The sequence below is a fragment of the Schistocerca cancellata genome, chromosome 7 (assembly GCF_023864275.1).
Source record: "Schistocerca cancellata isolate TAMUIC-IGC-003103 chromosome 7, iqSchCanc2.1, whole genome shotgun sequence".
NCBI classification, from domain to species: Eukaryota; Metazoa; Arthropoda; class Insecta; order Orthoptera; family Acrididae; genus Schistocerca; species Schistocerca cancellata.
In genome coordinates this window covers 524,950,965-524,977,161 of record NC_064632.1, presented here as the reverse complement: position 1 = coordinate 524,977,161, position 26,197 = coordinate 524,950,965, and the positions used below count along the sequence as shown (strand labels likewise).

General features: G+C 43.0%; 1 protein-coding gene across 1 annotated transcript in view; it reads left to right on the top strand.

The window, feature by feature from the left end:
• LOC126092145 (uncharacterized) overlaps window positions 1-25,376 on the top strand; it is a 56,676-nt gene extending 31,300 nt beyond the window's left edge. The window contains exons 2-3 of the mRNA XM_049907613.1: window positions 13,353-13,485; window positions 25,126-25,376. Coding sequence (XP_049763570.1) covers window positions 13,353-13,485; window positions 25,126-25,219 — 227 coding nt within the window. The 3' untranslated portion in view covers window positions 25,220-25,376. The remainder of the gene's footprint in view (window positions 1-13,352; window positions 13,486-25,125) is intronic.
• Window positions 25,377-26,197: the final 821 nt, after the last annotated feature.

The window sequence follows — 26,197 nt, the reverse complement described above, 5'->3', positions numbered from 1 at the left end:
ACTATCCGTGGAAAATTTTTCGTATTTAATGGAAAACTGTCACAGTAATATAGGTTCTTCGCCTTAGAGAACAGATTGCGATCAATTTCAATGAATCAAGAAATGCTGCGGCTCTTTTCCCAGACTGGGAAAGAGTATCCGATAAAGAGTGTTGCACTCTGGAAACATCTGAAAACTGCAAAGACACTTACCATATTTTAGAACAGAAAAACAGAACGAAATTAAATGCAGACATAACCATAGCGCTATATTTCTCAAAAAAGAAAAGAAAAGTCCGCAGCTAAGACTAAATCTCCGAATATTAGACACAAACATCCCATGGTGACCATCTGTTAATACTTAGGTAGCATATCAGACGAACAACTATTTGTGTGTACAAAAGGCCAGTACACGTCGCCATTGTTCCTTAGCCTAGATCTTAAAACGAGAACATAGCTTCGTCTCTACAAAATGACGAAAGTGCCTATTATGTTATATGGGTGTACAGTGTATGGAATCACATTAAAAAACCCAACTGAGCCAATTACAACAGATCCAAAACATCGAACTTTGACGGAGTTTGAGAGCCTATCCCTGGGAGCCTCTAGCAGAACTACTTCAAGCTGTAGGTATTATGGCACTGGTTATACAAACCAGAACCGTCACCTCAAAATTTTATCATAAGTTTAAATTTTAATGAGACATAATACTAGTACTGAATGATTTATGCCGCCAAGCACAAAGACCAAAAAGTGGTTCAAATTGCCAGCAACAGTGGTAAACAAAGGTCATGAACAAGAAAACAAGAACCACATACAAAGAAACCAGCGGACTTAAGACAGGGACCCTTGGAGTACACTCTCCTTTCCCTCCACAGTTGAATTCACACCCATACGTACTACACGGTCCGGTCGCATTAATGTGACCGCCTGTAAAATGCCTGAATAACCCACCTCTTGCGACGCTGACGTGCTGGAAGAAAGTCAGTGACGTTATGGAAGGTTCCGACTGGAGTATGGAGACATACAGACACTACTGCCATAGGCAGCTGCACTAGGTTTCTCGTTTGAGGACCCATGGCGCAAACAGCCCAACTGTGGTGGTCCCATGGATTCTCGACTCGGTTTAAATTCGGGGAGGCCGGCCGCGGTGGCCGTGCGGTTCTGGCGCTACAGTCCGGAACCGCGGGACTGCTACAGTCGCAGGTTCGAATCCTGCCTCGGGCATGGGTGTGTGTGATGTCCTTAGGTTAGTTAGGTTTAAGTAGTTCTAAGTTCTAGGAGACTTATGACCTAAGATGTTGAGTCCCATAGTGCTCAGAGCCATTTGAACCATTTTTTGAAATTCTGGGAGTTTGTTGACTAGGGGAGTACGGTAAACTCATTCTGGTCCCTGGTGCTTTCCGAATCAGAAACGTACACTGCGAGCAGTATGACAAACGCTACATTGCCTTGCTGGTAGGTGCCATCGTGCCGAGGAAAAAACACACTGTATGTAGGAGTGGACATGGTTCCCAAAGATAGATGCATACACTACTGGCCATTAAAAGTGCTACACCACGAAGATGACGTGCTAAAGACGCGAAATTTAACCGACAGGAAGAAGATGCTGTGATATGCAAATGATTAGCTTTTCAGAGCATTCACAAAAGGTTGGAGCTGGTGGCGACACCTACAATGTGCTGACACGGGGAAAGTTTCCAACCGATTTCTCATACACAAACAGCAGTTGACCGGCGTTGCCTCGTGAAACGTTGTTGTGATGCCTCGTGTAAGGAGGAGAAATGCGAACCATCACGCTTCCGACTTTTATATAGGTCGGATTGCAACCTATCGCGATTGCGGTTTATCGTATCGCGACATTCCTGCTCGCGTTGGTCGAGATCCAATGACTGTTAGCAGAATATGGAATCGATGGGTAATACGGAACGCCGTGCTGGATCCCAACGGCCTCGTATCACTAACGGTCGAGATGACAGGCATCTTATCCGCATGGCTGTAACAGATCGTGCAGCCACGTCTCGATCCCTGAGTCAACAGATGGGCACGTTTGCACGACAAAAACCATCTGCACGAACAGTTCGACGACGTTTGCAGCAGCATGGAGTATCAGCTCGGAGACCATGGCTGCGGTTACCCTTGACGCTGCATCACAGACAGGAGCGCCTTCGATGGTGTACTCAACGACGAACCTGGGTGCACGAATGGCAAAACGTCATTTTTCGGATGAATCCACATTCTGTTTACAGCATCATGATGGTCGCATCCGTGTTTGGCGATATCGCGCTGAACGCACATTGGAAGCGTCATCGCCATACTGCCGTATCACCTGGCGTGATGGTATGGGCTGCCATTGGTTACGCGTCTCGGTTACCTCTTGTTCGCAGTGACGGCACTTTGAACAGTGGACGTTACGTTTCAGATATGTACGACCCGTGGCTCTACCCTTCATTCGATCCCTGCGAAACGCTATATTTCAGCAGGATAATGCACGACCGCATGTTGCAGGTCCTGTACGGGCCTTTCCGGACACAGAAAATGTTCTACTGTTGCCCTGGCCAGCACATTCTCCAGATCTCTCACCAATTGAAAACGTCTGGTCAATGGTGACCGAGCAACTGGCTCGTCACAATACGCCAGTCACTACTCTTGAGGAACTGTGATATCGTGTTGAAGCTGCATGGGCAGCTGTACCTGTTCACGCCATCCAAGCTCTGTTTGACTCAATGCCCAGGCGTATCAAGGCCGTTATTATGGCCAGAGGTGGTTGTTCTGGGTACTGATTTCTCAGGATCTATGCACCCATTTTGCGTTCAAATGTAATCACATGTCAGTTCTAGTATAATATATTTGTCCAATGAATACTCGTTTATTATCTGCATTTCTTTTTGGTGTAGAAATTTTAATGGCCAGTAGTGTACTTCTGTTGATCCATTCTGTCTTCCAGAACGACTAAATCACCCAGGGAATGCCACGAAAACATCCCCCAGACCACAACGGTCCCTCCTCGGGCCTAGACACTTACGACGATTGTTGCAGTGTCACATACGCCAAGGGTCACAAGTCGGGTGCGCACAAAATGTGATTCATTTGAAAAGGCCACCTGTCGCTACTCAGTGGACATCTATTTGCGATATTGGCGTGCAAATTCCAGTCTTTGTCGCCCATGAACAGCGGTCAGCGTAGGTGCACGAAAGCAGACGCTTGCTGCGGAGGCCTATATGCAGGAACGTTTACTGAATAGGCGTTGAAGAGATAATACTGATAGCCCCTTGGTTCATCGGGGCGGTCAGAGCCTCAACAGTTATGCATTTTTCAACATGGTAAAGAGCAACAATCAGTCGTCATTTCCGTTCTAGCCGCGCGGGATTAGCCGAGCCGTCTTGGGCGCTGCAGTCATGGACTGTGCGGCTGGTCCCGGCGGCGGTTCGAGTCCTCCCTCAGACATGGTTGTGTGTGTTTGTCCTTAGAATAATTTAGGTTATGTAGTGTGTAAGCTTAGGGACTGATGACCTTAGCACTTAAGTCCCATAAGATTTCACACACATTTGAACATTTTTTTCCGTTCTAGCTTTATTAGAGCAGATCTAGATTTCGGCTAGTAACTAGCCATTATCAATGCATTATTTCGGAGTTGTTATACATGCCCTAATACGTCTGCACCTACTCAGGCTATTGTCACAGTTCATTAAACACTCGAGCCTTTAACAATGTGTGGTAAGAGCATAAACAACAGGTGTAGCTGTATTAAGGCATTTATAACAACTCCGAAATGTTGCACTGATAAACGCTAGTTACTAGCTGTAATCTGTATCTGCTCTAATAAAGCTAAAACGGAAACGACGACTAATTGTTCCTTTTTACCATTTTGAAAATTATATCGCAATCGTCGAGCTCATTCCATTTCCCTAATGAAAGGCAGTTTGATGAGTTTCGCATCTATTTCCCTGCACACATCTCCTCAACCGTCATTAACCCCTATGGCTGTGTTGCGCCATAGAGGCCTCAGCACCGCTTCTGGATGGGGCCATTTTGCCACGTATAATGTTACATATCACGTACTATCGAAATGTTTGTAGATATACAGAAAGTAAATACGCTGCATTGAACTAACTATTCTAGTGTTGTCAACAGGTATATAATTTCGTAAGGGCAGAAATATTATGCTAGCAGATGAACGTTAGTTATCTTTCTATGGCTGCCTCGTTGTCTAGAATGTCGGTTCCTGTTTATGCTTTCCAATTAATAGACTCTAGGTTTTTTTTTGTTTCAGTGGAAGTCGCTGGAATATTGTTGCTTTTGACATCGTTAGTATTTACTGATAAAACGTAACACAAGGACTTGATAGTTACGTTGACCAATCTCGACAACTGACGTTATTATGGCGCGTTTGGCATCTAAATTTTCTGTACGTATTACGAACGTAGCTTCCAGATCCTTCTAGAACAGGATATAGTTCAAATGAATTTTATTTTGAACGTTTTAATTGAAATTATTTTTCAGATATAAATTACATAATGTTTTCTGGGACTAATTATTAATATATAGATTTATGCTTTTAATAATTAATAATGAAAGTTCCAGATCTTAACAATATAAAGAATTTCTTCTTCCTGTCTTTGTATCATTATCGATTGAATTATCAATGGTAAAATTAATGTATAAAAATTAAAACTTAAAACAGAGATATTGCTTGTATGAAAATTAAAGCATAATTGCATCAGTTTCACTGTAAAGTTGTTTTTGACTCACGAAAGTTAACAACTGTAGTTACTAATTTTCAAGGTACAAGATCGATGTCGCTAAATGGATCGACATGAAAAATAAAATTATATTATTAGAAAAAAAGGGTTTTGGTGATCAAATACACACATCAAAAAGTTTTGCATCACCCCGGTTCCCAGAACTCCTGTAGACAGAAGTTGACTGTGGATATTGTATCACAGATACAGTCCCCTTCACTGTTCAGAGATGTCAGTAAACCCGCCCAGTCCGCAGCTCGTGGTCGTGCGGTAGCGTTCTCGCTTCCCGCGCCCGGGTTCCCGGGTTCGATTCCCGGCGGGGTAAGGGATTTTCTCTGCCTCGTGATGACTGGGTGTTGTGTGCTGTCCTTAGGTTAGTTAGGTTTAAGTAGTTCTAAGTTCTAGGGGACTGATGACCATAGATGTTTAGTCCCATAGTGTTCAGAGTCATTTTGAACCAAAACCCGCCCAGAGATGTAAACAACCATGTATGAGCTGTGCCTATTACACGGAGGGGTCCGACAGCCGATCAGTTCCAGTCGTTCCACCAGGAAGGAGATACAAAGCTCGTGTTTTCTGTAGTTCAACCATGCCTAGACAGTCAATACCGCGGATCGGTCGCGTCCGCATTGTTACTTTGTGTCAGGACTGGCGTCTCGGACTGAACCAAAGTGATGTTGTTCGGACATGGAGGAGGTACAGAGAGACAGGAACTGTCGATGATATGCCTCGCTCAGGTCGCCCAACGGTACTACTGCAGTGGATGACCGCTACCTACGGATTATGGCTCGGACGAGCCCTGACAGCAACGCCACCATGTTGAATAATGCTTTTTCCCGCAGCCACAGGACGTCGTGTTACGACTCAAACTGTGCGGAATACACTGCATTATGCGCAACTTCACTCTCGACATCCATGGTGAGGTCCATCTTTGCAACCACGACACCATGCAGCGCGGTACAAATGTGTTCAAATGTGTGTGAAATCTTATGGGACTTAACTGCTAAGGCCATCACTCCCTAAGCTTACACACTACTTAACCTAAATTATCCTAAGGACAAACACACACACCCATGCCCGAAGGAGGACTCGAACCTCTGCCGCGACCAGCCACACAGACCATGACTGCAGCGCCTTAGACAGCTCGGCTAACCTCGCGCTGCTGCGCTATACAGATGGGCCGAACGACATGCCGAATGGACCACTCAGGTTTAGCATCACGTTCTCTTCACCGATGAGTGTTGCTTATGCCTTCAACCAGACAATCATCGGAGACGTGTTTAGGGGCAATCCTGTCAGACTGAACGCCTTAGACACACAGACCAACGAGTGCAGTAAGGTGGTGGTGGTTAGTGTTTAACGTCCCGTCGACAATGAGGTCATTAGAGACGGAGCGCAAGCTCGGGTTAGGGAAGGATTGGGAAGGTAATCGGCCGTGCCCTTTCAAAGGAACCATCCCGGCATTTGCCTGAAACGATTTAGGGAAATCACGGAAAACCTAAATCAGGATGGCTGGATACGGGATTGAACCGTCGTCCTCCCGAATGCGAGTCCAGTGTGCTAACCACTGCGCCACAGTGCAGTCAGGAGGAGGTTCTCTGCTGTTTTTGGGTGGCATTATGTGGGGACGACGTACGCCGCTGATGGTCATGGAAGGCGCCGTAACGGCTGTGCGATACGTGAATGCCATCCTCCGACCGATAGTGTAACCATATCGGCAGCATATTGGAGAGGCATGCGTCTCCATGGACTACAATTCACACCACCATCGTGCACATCTTGTGAATGACTTCCTTCAAGATAACGACATCGCTCGACTAGAGTGGCCAGCATGTTCTCCAGACATGAAACCTATCGAACATGCCTGGGATGGATTGAAAAGGGCTGTTTATGGACGACGTGACCCATCAACCACTGTGAGGGATCTACGCCGAATTGCCGTTGAGGAGTGGGAAAATCTGGACTAACAATGCCTTGATGAACTTGTGGATAGTATGTCACGACAAATACAGGCATGCATCAACGCAAGAGGACGTGCTACTGGGTTTTGGAGGTACCATTGTGTACAGAAATCTGGACCACCACTTTTGAAGGTCTCGATGTATGGTGGTACGACATGCAGTGTGTGGTTTTCATGAGCAACAAAAAGGGTGGAAATGATGAAACTTCCTGGCAGATTAAAACTGTGTGCCCTACCGAGACTCGAACTCGGGACCTTTGCCTTTCGCGGGCAAGTGCTCTACCAACTGAGCTACCGAAGCTCGACTCACGTCCGGTACTCTGCAAGTTTTGCAGGAGAACTTCTGTAAAGTTTGGAAGGTAGGAGACGCGATACTGGCAGAAGTAAGGCTGTGAGTACCGGACGTGAGTCGTGCTTCGGTAGCTCAGTTGGTAGAGCACTTGCCCGCGAAAGGCAAAGGTCCCGAGTTCGAGTCTCGGTCGGGCACACAGTTTTAATCTGCCAGGAAGTTTCATATCAGCGCACACTCCGCTGCAGAGTGAAAATTTCATTCTGGAAACATCCCCCAGGCTGTGGCTAAGCCATGTCTCCGCAATATCCTTTCTTTCAGGAGTGCTAGTTCTGCAAGTATCGCAGGAGAACTTCTGTAAAGTTTGGAAGGTAGGAGACGCGATACTGGCAGATGTAAGGCTGTGAGTACCGGACGTGAGTCGTGCTTCGGTAGCTGAGTTGGTAGAGCACTTGCCCGCGAAAGGCAAAGGTCCCGAGTTCGAGTCTCGGTCGGGCACACAGTTTTAATCTGCCAGGAAGTTTCATATCAGCGCACACTCCGCTGCAGAGTGAAAATTTCATTCTGGAAACATCCCCCAGGCTGTGGCTAAGTCATGTCTCCGCAATATCCTTTCTTTCAGGAGTGCTAGTTCTGCAAATTTCGCAGGAGAACTTCTGTAAAGTTTGGAAGGTAGGAGACGCGATACTGGCAGAAGTAAGGCTGTGAGTACCGGACGTGAGTCGTGCTTCGGTAGCTCGGTTGGTAGAGCACTTGCCCGCGAAAGGCAAAGGTCCCGAGTTCGAGTCTCGGTCGGGCACACAGTTTTAATCTGCCAGGAAGTTTCATATCAGCGCACACTCCGCTGCAGAGTGAAAATTTCATGGTGGAAATGATGTTTATGTTGATCTCTATTCCAATTTTTTGTACAGGTTCCGCAACTATCGGAACCGAGGTGATGCAAAACTTTATTTGATGTGTATATATGAAATCTTCAGATGTGGAATGTATAATTTAAATATAAAAATTAACTCAAGTCAGGCCGAAATGTATACGGAATCTAACATTCAACTGAAGTACGAAAGTTCTGAGAAGGCAATTTTCATTATACATACAAGGTATATTTGAACCACGGCGGTATGAAAACAGTTTACAAACTTAGCCGTTTCGAAAATGTTACCACATTGACCTGAAAGTTAATAATGCCGTTTTGGACGCCAGATAAATCGCTTCATTTCCGCATGACGACAACGGCTACATTATCCCCCCCCCCCTTTCCATGGCTTACGTCGAATGTAAGCGGTGGTCTCATTAGCATGACTGGACCGTGTATAAAAATATATGTGTGTGTGTGTGTGTGTGTGTGTATGTATGTTACACAACTCCTCCTAAACTACTGGATCGGTTTCAGAAAACTTGGTACACGTATCACTTAATGTATGGAAAGAACCACTGTGGCGCTAAGAAGTACCTAACTCTCAAAAGGGTAGTTGAGAAAGGAGCGCACCTCACGACGCGAAAACAGAGTATATCCAAACAATATTTTCGAATGAGAGCACTTAGTGACTTCTAACCAAATTTACATATAATTTAAAACCTTTAAGAGACATTTTCTCGCTAACACCGTCTCAAAATCGTTTTTTATGCATAAAACAGATGCATTAGGCACGACCTTTCATTAGTTCTTTATTATAAAGTCGATTTGCAACACACTTTGCCGACAGTATTCACATAGGCCACTAAATGAACTTGCGAACTGTATCATTGTACGACACATAGTTCAGGAGATATGACGCCATTAACATTGAGCTGTGTGAAAATGGAACTGCGGGGTGAAAGACGTCTACAAATACCGGATGATCAAAAAGTCAGTATAAATTTGAAAACTTAATAAACCACGGAATAATGTAGATAGAGAGGTAAAAATTGATACACATGCTTGGAATGACATGGGGTTTTATTAGAACAAAAAAAAGTTCACAAAATGTCCAACAGATGGCGCTGAAGAGCAAAACGTCAGTGACTGCGCATAACAATCGTGTATAAAAGGAGCTGTAATGAGAGAGAGAGAATCTTTCGCCATGTTACTCTTTAAGTCACCGATTTTATCGCCTGTTTTTTATTATTTATTCTCTTCATATTTCTCACAAAGTCTAGGCTGAAGAGCAGCATACTATGCTGCTGCCAGCCCGCCCCCTTCGGGGGGAATTGAAATTCAATAAAGAAAAAAAAAAAAAAACGAGAGAGAATCAGTTGCGCAAGCAGTCGCAGCATGTTGACGCTACCTGAAAAGGCGCTTTTAGTGAAGCTGTATTATCAGAATGAGGAATGTGCTAGTTCAGCGTTACGGTCCTATCGATTCGGGGATTCGAACGGGTAAATGTCCGTTGATAAATGCAGCTGTGGCGAGAATGATTTCGAAGTTCGAAGCCACGGGTTGGTTAGACGCTAGACACCGTAGTGGCCGACCGAGCACAAGGCGTAATGCTGCTGAGACAGTTCAGGAAAAAATGGAGACTAGCGGGTTTGTCTATGCAGTCGCACGTCGCACCGGCTTCCCATACACTACTGTTTGGTTGGCACTGAGGCGTATCCTCCGATGATATCCGTACAAAATCCATCGGCATCATGAATTGTTACCTGGCGATTAAGTGAAGCGGAGGGCATTTGCGGTGTGGGCGTTTCAAAAGATTGCGGAAGATGACGATTTGTAGAGTAACGTGTTGTGTACCGACGAAGCTCATTTCACGCTCCGAGGGTCTGTCAGCGCCCACAACTGCAGAATTTGGGCTACCGAAAATCCTAGAACTGTCATGGAAACTCCATTGCACGACGAAAAAGTCACGGTATGGGTTGGATTTACCACATCTACCGATATCGGGCCTTTTTTCTTCGAGGAAATGCGTGATTCTGGTTTTGTAACTGCTACCGTGACGGGTGAGAGGTACGCCGATGTGTTACAGAATCGCACCATCACCAGCCTGGCTGATAAACACCTGCTGGAACGTAACGATGTTTATGCAGGATGGCGCTCCATCCCATATTGCTAGACGCGTCGTTTGGTGATGATCGTGTGCTCAGCAGCCACTTTCGTCACACTTGGCCTCCCAGGTCCCCAGACCGCAGTCCGTGCGATTATTGGCTTTGGGGTTACCTGAAGTCGCAAGTGTATCGTGATCGACCGACATCTCTAGGGATGCTGAAAGACAACATCCGACGCCAATGCCTCACCATAACTCCGGACATGCTTTACAGTGCTGTTCACAACATTATTACTCGACTACAGCTATTGTTGAGGAATGATAGTGGACATTTTGAGCATTTCCTGTGAAGAACATCATCTTTGCTTTGTCTTATTTTGGTATGCTAATTATTGCTATTCTGATCAGATGAAGCGCCATCTGTCGGACATTTTTTGAACTTTTGTATTTTTTTGGTTGTAATAAAACCCCATGTCATTCGAAGCATGTGTATCAATTTGTACTTCTCTATCTACATTATTCCGTGATTTATTCAGTTTTCAAATTTATACTGACTTTTTGATCGCCCGGTATGTGTGAAATATGTTAAATATATGTGATATTTGAGTATGCGGGGGCAAAAAGCTCCACCTAGACCCTTAGATCGATTTCAACCAAACTTAATACACATGTTACTATCTGGCAATAAATACTGTCGGTGTAAGAACCAGGAAACTTCTATTCAGGTGGGGGGACAATGGGGAGAGAAGAGGGCAGATAGAGGAGGGAGCAGCACGTGGACGAGAGTTGTGGGTGGAGGACGTGGTGAGAGGGGGGGGGGGGAAGAGGAGAAGATGGACTAATTGAAGCGTAGAATAAATACTTATCCGAACAACGCAGGGAACCCAGCAAGTTTTTTAAGAAATAAAAACCTAGCCTAACATCAACATCATCAAAACGTGCAAACCGTTCGAACAGCAATAACTGAGAAAGCACGATAGAGAGCGAGAGAGACAGGGAGAGAGAGGGAGAGTTGTTTAACATGCAGAAATTTCAACTACATACAAGAAAAAGTCAAGCCACTAACGCTGGCCTCCAACTTGGATTTCTTTTTAGGCCTTTAATTTGAAATTCAATTTTACAAGAGTTGTTCTCCAGCAAAGCAAAGTACAATATTTCGATTAGGAATGCTGATAAAAAATAAATTTATGTTCATGAAGATAATAATCAAAGTTCTTAAATGCAACGGCACTTTCTCTACAATTAACTTTTACTCATTGATTAGAAATTACAGAATACAGATAACGAAGGAAACGCCAGTAAGGGCCAACATCTTAGTGATTATGCGATGATGTGTTGAACCTGGGCCTCACGTTTGGTGACAGTAGGCGCTACATAAGGTCCCAGAGAACCACGTAGTACAATTCTGCTGTATTTCGGCGCCATTGCATACGTTCCTTGCCATATTGGACCAATGTGTGGCGTAGGTTTTAGCAGCTGCCAGTCTGCCCACATGTGGGCAATAAAAGGCGCCAGCCAGAAGATAGAAGGAGATTATATGCTTTTCAAAACATAGCAGACGTGTTGCGAATACAAACAGCAAGAAATCCAAATGTTAGAATGTTGCTTCTGTCCTCTTTATTTGAACAGAAACACTAGTTACAAGTACTGCACTGGTTGAAAGTTCGTCGTACAACACAAACTTGTGGATGGCTGTTATCATGTTAGTAATCGACACTACGAAATACAGCAAGTCCGTGAACAAAATCCAAGTCCGTCGTACTGCTAACAAGGGAACCTCCCCATCGCACCCCCTCAGATTTAGTTATAAGTTGAAACAGTGGATAGGCCTTGAAAAACTGAACACAGATCAATCGAGAAAACGGGAAGAAGTTGTGTGGAACTATGATAAAAATAAGCAAAATATACAAATTGAATAGTCCGTGCGTAAGATAGGCAACATCACAGGTAATTGTCAGACTCGGAGCGCCGTGGTGTCATGGTTAGCGTGAGCAGCTGCGGAATGAAAGGTCCGTGGTTCAAGTTTTCCCTGAAGTAAAAAATTTTTCGTTCTTTATTTTCGCAAAGTTATGATGTGTCTGTTCATTCATTGACGTCTCTGTTCACTGGAATAAGTTTTGCGACCGCACCGCAAGACCGTGCGATTAGTAGACGAAAGGACGTGCCTCTCCAATGGGAACCGAACACAATTGATCGCAGGTTCATAGGTCAACCGATTCCTCCACAGGAAAACACGTCAGATATATTCTACACGACACTGGTGACGGCATGTGCGTCACATGACAGGAATATGTTGTCAACCCACCTAACTTGTACACTTGGCGAATGGGTAAAAAGATTCTTCTACATTGCCCGATTTAGGTTTTCTTGTGGATGTGATGATCACTCCCAAAAAAAGTGATGAAAACATAAGAGTTTGTCACATAAACTCCAACTAATGAATGCAACAGTTTCACAGTCGCACAGTTTTCCCTGTGTTCTGTCAAAACATATGTTTTTAATGTTTTCAAATTTTTCCGTGCGTAGAACGTCAAATCCTGCAAATCTGAACATGTCCTGGAATTTTGGAGAGGGAAGTTGATTATGTGTGGGTGCCTGAACTTTGATAATCGTCTGAAAATAAAAATTTAAACTTTTTCACGAGGGAAGACTTGAACCAAGGACCTCTCGTACCGCAGCTGCTCACGCTAACCACGAGACCACGGCGCTCCTGCGCTCACAATTATCTGTGATGTTACATATCTTGCGCATGGACTACTCAGTTTGTATATTTTGCTTTTTTTTCATAGTTCCACACAACTTCTTCGTGTTTTCTCGATTGATATTGTATATTTTGCTTTTTTTTCATAGTTCCACACAACTTCTTCCTGTTTTCTCGATTGATCCGTGTTTAGTTTTTCGAGGCCTACCCACTGTGGCAACTTATAACTAAATCTGAGGGGGGTGCGATGGGGAGGTTCCCTTGTAAGAGAAATCTAGCCAAACACCAAACATAGTCCAAACCCGCAGCGTAGGCTGGCAACAAGAGCGAAGCCGGTGCACATGACTTATGAATAAGACGCTGGTATTCTGTCGCTGTGTGGCTAATTTCATCCCGCTCCGGAAACCACGGACATGACGTGACATGGCGAAGGAGGGCGCGTCTCCCGCTCACTGTCGTGTGTTCACTGGCTGCTGCACTACACATTTATGCTCCCATAATTATTTTGTGTCACCTGAAGATGAAGCTTTAAAATTCGAAACCGGTCGTGGAATAAATTAAAACAATTACTTGCAACTGACTGATTGTCATTATCCTCTACCTATAACGTAGGGCGTACACTTCGCTCTGATGCACCAACTGTATGAATATCTCGTAGTTATCTGACAGCTGTTAAGCAGTGTAGTTAATAGCTTGTAAGTAGCTTGTTTCGTGCTTTGCAGACCATCCGGGGAAGTGCTACGACCCAGAGAATCAGCTAGTGCTCGCCCCGGGTGAAAGCGCTCCCGCCAAAGGAGACTGTGTGCGCATCTCGTGTGGGACCACCGACACTGGCTTCCAGCTGCTCTACAGCTCGTGAGTACTAATGTGGCTGTTGTAGTGGTTAATTACTCACTCAATTTTATGTTATATAGATAGTTTATGTTTCTAAATGCATTGCAGAATTATGACTGAGAAACACTCTTTAAAATTCTGAGGCGTTCAGGGACAAATACAGGGAGCGAAACGTCATCCACGACTTGTACAGAAACCAGATTGCATTTGTAAGAGTCGAAGGATATGGAAGGGAAATAGTAACTGAGAGGAAGTTAGTCATTGTTACAGCCTATCTCCCACGCAATTCAGTCTGTACGTAGAGGTCCTGTCATTGTAGCCTGTCTCCCTTGCAATTTAGTCTGTGCATGGAGCTCTTGTACCCAAGTATAGAAAATAACATAAAGGAAAGTTTAGGATCTGTTAGATGACGGTCAGTTTGAGTTTAGGAGAGGTAAAGACACTAGAATGGCAGTTCTGACGTTGAGTTTGATTATGGAAGCAAGACTGAAAAAAAATCAAGATACATTATTCGGATTTGTCGGCCTGGAAAAAAAGCGTTCAACAGTGTAAAATGGTGCAAAATTTTCGAAATTATGAGAGAGGGAAAGACGGGCAATATAAAATATATAGAAGAACCAAGAGTGAACAATAAGACTGGGAGACATGAGTGAAGTGCTCAGCTTTAAAAAAAATTGTAATACAGAGATATAATGTTTCGTCCCTACTGTTCAATCTACACATATGAGCAACGAGTGAGAAAAGGAAAAGTTCATGTGTGCGATTAAATATCAGTGTGAAAGAATATCAATCATAAGATTCGCTGATGACACTGATATTGTCAGTGAAGGTAAAGAAGAGTTACAAGAGCTGTCGAATGGAATGAACAGTCTAATGAGTACTGAATATCGATTGAGAGTAAATCGAAGAAAGACGAAAGTAACAGACAGACGAAAATAATGAGGAATAGCAGAAACGAGAACACAGACAAATTTGAAATCAGAATTTGAGATCATGAAATAGACGAAGTTGAGGAATTCTGCTTCCTTGGAAGCAATAAACCCGCGGCCGGCGAAGCAACGAGGACACAAAAAAGCAGATGAATTCAGTCGTAGAGGGCACTCTTGGCCAAAAAAAGTTCACTAGTTTCAAACTTGGGTCTTCATTTAAAGACGAACTTTCCGAGGATGTACTTTAGAGAAAAAAAATAGTTCAAACGGCTCTAAGCACTATTTGAGGTCATCAGTCCCCTAGACTTAGAACTACTTAAACCTAAGTAACCTAAGGACATCACACACATCCATGCCCGAGGCAGGATTCGAACCTGCGACAGTAGTGGTCACGTGGTTCCAGACTGAAGCGCCTAGAACTGCTCGGCCACAGCAGCCGGCTTGTATTTTAGAGCAAAACGTTATATAGCAGTGAACCATGGACTGTAGAAAACCGGAACAGGAGAGAATGGGAGAGTTTGGTACGTGATGCACGTAAGAATGTTGGACTGATAAGATAAGAAGTGAGGAGGTTTTCCGCAGAATCGGCGAAGAAACAAGCATATGGAAAATACTGACACGAAGGAGGAATAGGATGATAGCATTTGTTAGGACATTAGCGAATAACTTCCATGGTACTGGAGGGAGCTGCAGAAGAAAGAGGTCGGAGCACATCCAGCAAATAAATTGAAGGCGTAGGTTGCAAGTGCTACTCTGAGATGAATAAAATGGTTCATGAGAGAAATTCGTAGCCTGCAGTATAAACCCGTCAGAGGACTGATGACTCAAAATAGAAAAAGGAAACAACGCAATAAGTAATAAAGGAAATAAAAATGGAAAGAAAATTGGAGTTCAACATGAATAAATAAGTTTTACAGTTGACACTGTAAGTCCGTCGGAGACAGAAAAAGATTTATAATATCAATGAACATCACTGATAGTAATTTGTAAAGATGTTATGTGATAAGCATCAACAGAAATAGAACAAAAATATCGAACTGCAGTTGAAGTACGCCAGTTGATGTCGGGAGAATTTGAATCTTGGTCATTTAAACTACAACACCATGAAGGCGACCAACATCAAACCTGAATATACAGATGATTTGCATTTCATTCATAAGATTGTAGGTGTTACCACTGGATATACAGTACAGTCACTTCTGGTAAGTATAGCCAATAACTTGGATGGTAGCTACTACGTTTCTGAAATATTAAGCCCAGTAGCTATGTCTTGCCTTTGAGACCTCTGTGACATCGTGCTTCAATAAAATAATACCAGACCGCATGTTGTCCATATTTTCGTAGGCTAGGTTAGTGTATGTACTTTATATGGATATCAATGCTTACATTTGGCCTCCCGAAGGTAATTCCTAATCAACATTTCTTTTAATTTACATTTTCTGTCCACTAAGGTTATTTCCCACAAATACATCAAATGTTAGGTATATGAAGTAGGAACAGTGAGTGACAGATCCTTTCTACCTTACAGATCAACATATTGTATAACTTATCTTGTTTCTTAACAAAGCTCTAACCTTCCAAACAATTTGTTGAATGCAGAGGAGAGTTCCCATATATATTATGTAGTGGATTATTTTAGAAATTTTGTCATATTTTTTATTAGAAATAGGAAGTGAATGTTCATAGGTTGAATTTCAAGTGCAATTACAACAGATGGAGTAGAACTGCTTGCTAAACTGTAGCAAAACATAGTAAGTGTCACTGAATTACGTGGTAAGTCCTGTTGTCACAAAACTGTTTATCCAGCTCCGCGCATATGCAGATGACCAAGTGCGTTCCTAGCAACGCCAATTTTTAATATGAAGTTCAAGTATTTCTTCTCAATTAGTGTTTCAGTAGTTGAACATTAAGTAATATTCGATGGCCAAGTAAAAATAATAATTTAGCTGGAACTACATACGATTTTGGGTCTCTTAAAATACTGGTGTACCACAGTTGGAAACATGTCACGTCATCGGAATAAACCCACAATGTGCTGAAGAAAATTTATAGAGATAAGGTCATCAGTTTGAGTAAGTGCGCAAAATTTACTACCCATTTAAAATGCAAAACAAGAGTTTTGACATCACAGTTACAAGAGGCTGAGTAGTATGTGAACAATGTGTGAAGGTACCTAATGGTTACTGCGGAGTAGTTGCTTTTCAAAACAGTCTCCCATACGAGCATACCAGTTGTCTCTTTACCTGTGGTTACTCCTACTTTAGGCACTTGGTCTATGTCCGGATCTGTTTCAAAAGAATAGCTCGACGTAGTCATAGAGTCGAGCTGCGCACGTCTGCTTTCATGCCGCGCAGAAAATTCGCCGTAAATAATAAACTGTAGCTGTGATTCTGCAATCAAACAATCTATGCATTGGATAGAATTGAAAGTTTATGAAATATACAGAAATGCAAAATAAAACTTAAATGAATAACTTAATAACAAAGGTTCTGTTCTAAAGTCTGTAATTTATTATGTTGAACAATGTTTATTCTAGAAAGGACATCTCAAATAAAAGGGGTCCGCAGCTCGTGGTCGTGCGTTACCGTTCTCGCTTCCCACGCCCGGGTTCCCGGGTTCGATTCCCGGCGGGGTCAGGGATTTTCTCTGCCTCGTGATGACTGGGTGTTGTGTGATGTCCTTAGGTTAGTTAGGTTTAAGTAGTTCTAAGTTCTAGGGGACTGATGACCTCAGAAGTTAAGTCCCATAGTGCTCAGAGCCATTTGAATCATCAAATAAAAGGGAAGTGGTCCTACGCTATATAGTTGAAATGCAGAGAGGAAATACCCTTACCAAACCCAGTAAAGCTGCGTTGATAGCAATAAGAGTATGGTATCGTAATGCCCAAAGCAAATAGTAATGAAAGACTCGCTAAAACAAAGTCCATTTCGTTATCACAACACACGAAATATTCGTCAGCTCAAAACAGTTCAAAGTTCAGGATTCACAAATTGACATACGCAAAGCAAAGAATAGCTACTCATACTCTGTCTATGGTCGGTTTCGTGATACGAGCAGAAGTTAGAGCCCTAGTCGGGAGCACATTCAGATTACCCGAAATATAAGGTCTCTTCACAAGTATTATAGCGGCCGCGCACCACCCAGAATCAAACATGTCCTTGATCTAATCAGGCACGTTACCGCAGGCAGGTCTGTCCTCTTCAAAACCTCGACATAAAGTGTCCAGAATCTCTTAACTTGACTTCTTCATTCGAGAAGACCCGGTCTCCAATCGACCCCCGTAGTGTTCCGCTACTATCTGATTTGCCACTGGCTGATGGCCATTCCCACCAAAAATACATCGTTCTTAAGTTCTACAGACACGATTTCTACATCTTCAAGGATACTCCGCAACTTACATTCAATTGAATGGCAGACGTTTTATCGAACTACCGTCACAATTCTCTGTTATTCCAATCTCGTACAGCGAGCTAAAAGAACGAACATCTATATCTTTCCGTGCGAGCTCTGACTTCCCTTAATTTATCATGGTGATCGATTCTCCCTATGCAGGTCGGCGTCAACAAAATATTTTCTCATTCAGAGGGGAAAGTTGGTGATTGGAATTTCGTGAGAAGATTCCTCCGCAACGAAAAACGTCTGTGTTTTAATGATATCCATCCCAAATCCTTATCATTTCAGGGACACTTTCTCCCCTACTTCGCGATAATACAATAAGTGCTGCCCTTCTTTGAACTTTTCCAATGTACTGTGTCAGTTCTATCTGGTAGGGATCCCACACCAGTCAGCAGTATTCTAAAACAGGACGGACAAGCGTACTGTAGACAGTCTCTTTAGTAGATCTGTTATATTTTCTGAGTGTTCTGCCAATAAAATGTAGTCATAGGTAAGCCTTTCTCACAACATTTTCTATGTGTTCCTTTCAATTTAAGTTCGTAACTGTCATTCCTAGATATTTAGTTGAATTTACGACCTTTGCATTTGACTGATTTATCGTGTAACCGAAGTTTAACGGATTCCTTGTAGCACTCATGTGGATGACCTCACGCTTTTCGTTATTTAGGATCAAAAAATGGTTCGAATGGCTCTGAGCACTATAGGACTTAACATCTGAGGTCATCAGTCCCCTAGAACTTAGAACTACTTAAACCTAACTAACCTAAGGAAATCACACACATCCACGCCCGAGGCAGGATTCGAACCGTAGCGGTCGCGCGATTCCAGACTGAAGCGCCTAGAGCAGCTCGGCCACGCCGGCCGGCTATTTAGAGTCAATTGCAAATTTTCACACCATAAAGAAATCTTTTCTAAATCGTTTAGCAATTTGCTTTGATCTTCTGATGACTTTACTAGCCCATAAACGACAGCGTCATCTGCGAACAACCTAAGACGGCTGCTCAGTTTGTCTCCCAAATCGTTTATATAGAAAAGGAACAGCGAATGGCCTATAACACTACCTTGGGGTACGCCAGAAGTCACTTTTGATTCAAGCTGACCACTTCCCGGACTAAACTAACGCATGACAGCAACATTTAAATTAAGGACTTTCATAAACATTCTGTCACACTCAGATAATTTATAGTAATTAAAAATCAAGATTTCGCCATTAATAAATAAGCCACTATTCTTGTAAAAAGGTGCTCACGATAAATGACAACAGATTGTCCTTCTGTACTGTTAGGCGTGCTTGACACAAATGCCTTTTGGTTCTCTGTTCAATTGTGGTGTCGACTTGCGCACGGGACAGGCCATTTTTAAATTAGTACAGTTCTTTTAATATTAACTGCAATCAAGATTTAAATGAAGTTACTGGCAAAATAGTACACACATTTCGTTAAATAAATTCGCAAGTATGACAAAATGTGACGTATTCATGCTGTCTCATTTGTTGTGTAAATGTGAAGTGTACAATGTTCTGACAAACATTCGCGTAACAAAAAAGTTATAAAAGACGTCAAAGTCAATATACAAAATAGATCCAGGCGAGAGGCTTTCAGGTACGATAGCTGTCATCCAATGATATCATCTAATATATCGTTTGTTGTTATTGCATGAAGCGGTTAAAATTGTTAATTCGGAAGTTCATTGTGAAAATGTTTATTCGCTGTGAAACATTAGCTTCTGTAGTTTTAAAGATATTGAAATATTGTTGTGTCATTGGATGTGCCTCATTTTTTCTGAGATCGAAGATATATTCAAATTTTCACTAATATTTGACTGTGAGTTATTATAGATTCGCAAAGAGCTGTAAGATGAAATCATTCAATTTGTCTCAGCCCACCATTGCTGTGAGATTAGCCGGTCCCCCTAAGCGATCGATGCGTTGTCGGAACGGGATTGTCCTCATTTCCGAAAGAAGCCTTTGTGCCCACCACACCTGTGCTCGTCAGCAATGGCCACTGCCTCTCGACCAGCTGCGGCACTTTGAGATCAAAAATGGTTCAAATGGCTCTGAGCACTATGGGACTCAACATCTTAGGTCATAAGTCCCCTAGAACTTAGAACTACTTAAACCTAACTAGCCTAAGGACAGCACACACATCCATGCCCGAGGCAGGATTCGAACCCGCGACCGTAGCCGTGGCGTGGTTCCAGATTGAAGCGCCTAGAACCGCTCGGCCACACCGGCCGGCCGCTTTGAGATCAGGCGCTCAGGCGCACAAGCAAATTCATCTCTTACCAGTACTGGGCTGTTGTTTAACTCGCCTAATTTACGGGTAACTTCACAAAAGGAGGAAGGAAGGAAAGCAATCAGCAGTGGTCTTGTTAAACAAATTGCTACAATATTTGCCAGAAATGTCTTAGGGAAAACGTAAATGAAATATCACTTGGAGTTATTGTACCGTTACTCATATTGTGCACTCCATGCTTGGGAGACCTAAGATCTCAATAGGATCTTGCTAACCTGGTATCACTATTACCACGCTGTTGCTCAGTTTAGTTCATAAGAATAAAAACTAACAGTGTTCAATGTAAAAAATGTTAAGGCATCGTGTCCGCTTATTAAGAAACTGCCTGCTAGCTTCTGTCTCGGATTCTTCGGCCGACGTTGGTCTGATGATTTTTCCCACGTTTCGCCAGCATGAGTGGCTGGCATTTTCAAGCCCCTATGGATTTGCCAGTCTCCCATCGGGCGCCTCCCCGGGTGGCGGATAGGGAAACGCTCACCAGATGTGGTGGGTACTGGGGAAATAAAATACCCAGGGCGGACCAAAACTAGCAAGCCTCCGTCCCTCTAACAAGGGAAGGGGGTTGGCGGTAGGAAGGGCATACATGACAGCAGACTAAGGTGGTACGGACACTTACAGAGAAAAGGGGAAGAGTATATCGGAAACAGAGTTGAAGATATAAAGATTGAAGGAGCGAGAAGGAGAGGAAGACCGACGATGAGGTGGAAGGATAAGATATCCGAGACCTAAGGGAGAAAGGATGGAAGAAGGAAGAGGCAATGGATAGAGTACTATGGAGAAGATGGATCCAGAAGAGCAACGCCGACCCTACGTGACATGGGACAAGGCGACGATAAAGAAGAAGAAGAAGAAGAAGTGGCTTGCATTTTCAAAGTTTCACCCTCCATTGCTGGTGGTTCACTGGAGCCGAGTTCGAGGCCGCAAACCATACCGTACATGGCACACCAATGTCCAAGGGCTTCTCCGCGGTCATTTCCGGTGCGGTTCTCTTGCTAACTGCGACGTTGGCCGAAGAATCCGAGACAAAAGCCAGCAGGCAGTTTGTCAACAAGCGGACATGAAAGCCTTAACAATTTTTGTATTACGCCGCTACGGGGAGGAAATTTGCAGATTGTACCGACTCCTTGACCAACGACGGAGGAAGGAAGCGCGATTGATGTACTCTCTCTCGCCTTTCTGTCGCGATGCCGGGATGAAGGCGCTACACCGAAGTTCTTGAAACCTAAGCGCCCATTCACTACCGATCAAGCACATCGTATCTACGACAGAATGGAACGAGCTTTTCTTCGTGAGCGAATTCATACAACACGGAGAGACTTGACAAGAACGAATCAGGAACTTTTGGACATTTTCTATCAACAACGCAACATCATGCATCGAGACGACTGGGACAAAATCGACAGCATCACCCACAGGAGCATACAGAACGAAATGTTCAAATGTATGTGAAATCTTATGGCACTTAACTGCTAAGATCATCAGTCCCTAAGCTTACACACTACTTAACCTAAATTATCCTAAAGACAAACACACACACCCATGCCCGAGGGAGGACTCGAACCTCCGCCGGGACCAGCCACACAGTCCATGACTGCGGCGCCCTAGACCGTTCGGCTAATCCCGCGCGGCTATGCAGAACGAACTCTTGCGTTGCACTGAGCAGCAGAAGAAGAAATTTGCAAGATGCCGGCAGTAGACTGACAAGGCGATTCCCAACATGTCACGCATAGTGGTCAACCTCACTGAACGACAACTGACCGAAGAGGAAGTATCCGTGCTTCAAAAAGGAGCTTGGAACCTGAAGAAAGAAGAGGTACAAGCTATCAAGGATCTTAACGCCGACAAGAGGATGTGGTACTGCCTGCCGATAACGGAAATGGTACCGTCGTAATTAAGACGGAAGACTATGAGCAGAACATCCGGGACCTATTAGATCCGACGACGTACCGAAAACTAAGGACAAATCCTCCACAGCGTATCACAAGGGATACGAATCGGTTAATCAAGGTGTCTTGTCTGCCTGCGGACATACAGAGGAACCTGAGCAACACAGAAGCCCTACCACCTCGGCTGTGTGGATTACCTAAGATGCATAAGAATAGCGCTCCACTAAGACCGATTGTTAGCGCTCCTGGCTCACCGATGTATAAACCGTCAGAACACTTGGCCTCTCTGTTCCAGTAGTAGGTGGGGAATACTGGCGCATACATAAATGACTCAGGACATTTCATTGAGAAGCTGAAGGAATTCAAACCTGCACCAAACGACATGCTGGTCAGCTTTGGTGTTGTTTCTTTGTTTACGAAAGTGCCGCTCAGTGACTCTCTGGAGCACATCGGTTCATTTTCCCGCAAGATATCGCAAAGCTCTTTCATGCATGTCTCACCACGAGCTATTTCAAGTATAATATTAACTTCTACAAACACTTGGAAGACGTCGCCATGAGTAGTCATCTTAGTCCAGTGGTGGCCAATTTCCTTGTGCAACATTTCGAAGCATAGGCAGTGAATTTGGTACCTTGTAAACCTAAGATGTGGTACAGATACGTCCATGATACCTTCGTCGTGTGGAACCATGGTGAAGAACAGCTCGCTGACTTCCTAAGAAATTTGAACTGCCTCCGTGCCAAATCAAAATTGACCATGGAAGTAGAAAAGGGCAAAGAACTGCCATTTCTAGATGTGCTGGTCACAAGGGTTGGTGAAAGCCTGAGACACGGCGCGCACCGAAAACCGACACACTCAGACAGATGCCTGCACAAACTTTCAAATCAATAACCGAGCCAGAAAAATGGCATGATCAATACGTTCGTAACGCGAGCAAGACGAATTTGTGAGCCACTGCACATTAGCCGCGAAACACAACACTTGGAAAGCGTCCTGAGGAACAATGGGTACTCCACAAGTTATATTAGAAGTACAACAGAACCCAACACTCGGCGAAATGACAAATTAGAAAAAGAAAGACAGACAGAATCGGCCGTATATGGCGCAAACACGGCGTAAAGACTATTTACAAACCGACAGTGAAGATGAGTGTCTCAGATCGGCAGAGGAAAAAAGGGACCCACTTGCAATGTCGGGAATATACCGCATACCATGCACATATGAAAAGTTTATGTCGGAATGACTGGACGATCAACTAACACCAGGATCACAAATCATAAGCGGCATTGCAAGTTGAGTCAGGTGGAGAAATCGGCTGTGGCAGAACACGCGCTGTGTGAGAAGGACCACGTAGTAATATCCGCCGCCAAGGAACTTGTGGCTGTAGAGAAGAACTAACACATCCGTTGCTCAGAGAAGCTGTAGAAATACATAAACACCAGTACAGCTTCAACAACAAAGAAGAAAGTCTCAAGGCACACGGGTCCTGGATTCCCGTGGTGCAGCGAACGACCGTCGCAGATAGCAAGAGGAGAACCGCACTGGAAATGACTGCGGAGAAGCCCTTGGACGTTGGCGCGCCAGGTACATAAAGTTTGCGGCTGCGAGTTCGGTTCCATTCCACCACCAGCAATGGAGGGTGAAACTTTGACAATGGCAGCCACTCGTACTGGCGAAACGTCAGAAAAATCATGTGACTAACGTCCGCCGAAGAACCCGAGAAAGAAGCCAGCAGGCAGTTTGTCAGTGGTATATGTCTCACTGTAAATATCTCTCAATTGTCTTGAAACTAAGCTAAATTAAAGAAGAAAAAATATCCTGTAGGCATTTCAATGATGCTACCAAACCCTTCAATTGCGAACGTCATAAAAGTCTAAAATAGTACAGCATCGAAGACGTTTCCCTCGTATTGATGGGGTAGTAGCTTCAGAACAGAAACAGGGTCCAGAAGAAAAACTAATTTCGGAAAGACGATACTCTGAAATGGTTTCCTCACAGAGTATGACGCCTGGCGCACTCCTGTTCTTGACCTACATTCTCGTGAATTGTTTCTCAAAGACAGTGGATGACTTTTTAAGACCAGTGACATTGGCTGATGATACAAGAACACTGATATGGAGGGTAAAACACATCCATAACAGCCACCCCAACGAGAATAATGGATAAAGCTTCCAGTTCTGGTATTGTGCTTGTGCATTTCATAGTTCGTGCTAAATCCACTCAGTATTTAGTATAAATACTATTAGGAGTAAATGTGTTGCCACTCAAGTATGAGAATCACTAGGTCCCTAAAGATACTTTCAAGGTGTTCAGCTATCATTATACATGCCAGAAATACTGTTTGCAATTTCACACAGTGGGAAAGATTTGTAAGTGCAAATCAGGCAGAACTGAGCTTCTTGGGTAATGTATGTACTCATGTTCTCGTGCTACCTCAGTTTATTATCTGGTTAGATTTGTAAAAACTTGACACATGTTTTGATTGACTGCAATCTAATTAGACATGGTGGGTTGCTTTTTGTATACTACCGTTTTTTTATCTTTGTAGTCAATGTCAGATTAGAACAAATTTTTGTTTGTTTCTCTTGTTATTAAAGGTTTTGAAATAGTTGGTTTTATGTTGCTGGTTATTCCGTTTTAAATTGAAAGTGTCACACATATGGACATGGCACGTTTTACACAACCTTTTTGATGTGACTTTGTTAATTTATATATGGTCCACGCTTATCATTTCCAGTCTCTTAAGTAGAACCAACGACATATAGGATGCAGGGTTTACAGTACGCTGCAAGCTGACATTTATTTTTTCATGAGTGGTACATTAACTCTTGTTTACTTCACCACTTTCAAAATTGTCATAAGTTCCGTGTTTTGTCTGTAAAATTTAACTTAAGGCAGTTTTCCGTTCTTAGTTTGTTCTCAGAGCTGAAGATACTTGCTTAGTGAATTGATACTTGTCATCACACGTTATTGTTTTAGAAAGTACGTGATCTAGACAATTAAAAATATTTTCTTTTAATTTTTTTTAGTTTTAATACTTCACCACTGTCATTTCTAGCTCCAGTTGTTGGTCTACAGCATTCACTGCTTTATATATTTTATGTGGTTAAGTCATGGTTATTATATTCTCTTTCAAAATTTGTTATTTTGTTGCAGATGTGGTAGTATAGGTGTTGCGGCTGGATGTGTATTGGACACACCGAATCCCAACTTGCCATACCCACAGTGCTGCCCAGAGTTAAAATGTTGATGGCAGCAACTGATATCTCACATTACTCACATGGTGGACGTTACAGCCATGTGTATTCGTAGTAAATAATACTTTTAGAATACCAACATTTCTTATGTAACTTTTTTACTATCTGTTGTGTACTAAAAATTTAAATAAAGCTGGATTTTCATTTCAATGAGTGTACAGCAGTCAATAAACTTACAGCATTCTTTGAATGAAGGAAAAAAGCAACATAAAATACTTAATTACATTCTTTACTTACTGAAATAAAAATGTAATTGCTCTCTTAAGACACAGTTTAGAATTGGGTAGCATGTAATACTTACGCTTATTTGATTGGTCTGTTCGCTACTACACAGAAATTTTCAACGGTTTTTCCTCACATCAGTAACTTACGACATATCAAATAAACAAACTTTCTAAATTATTTGTTTAATATATGTTAATGTTATTGTTATACAGTTGGGCAAGTCATTCACAGTACCAAAACAAAATGAAGATATAGTAAAGAGGTGATAACAACATTTTAACCATAGTCATGCTACACCAACTAAATCATTTTATTTCGTTTACAGCTGTGTTGAGGAACTAAAGATCATGAAGCCAAAATACAGAAGATCCAAATCTACATCATAAAACATAACAAAATATTTCCTGATGTCTTACTCCAGTGAATACTTTATCTGTACCATTTTATGCAACAAGTTAAAAATGGAAGAAACCGAAGTCATTCATTTCCCTATATTGGTGCACAACGATTGTTTTCCAAGTCATAACACTTTCATCTCGTTCGATGCTGTTTCATTCTGAACATACCTGTATACCAATCATCTCATCTATTCATAAACAGAATCATATGTTCCATTAGCTTGGTAAAGAACTCAAACAACTTTATACACTCTGATATCACAACTCATCAAACCTCCTGACATACGAAGCCATTTCTGTTTTGGAAGGATCATCTTACATACGTCAAATATTTGAGTTTTAATAGCT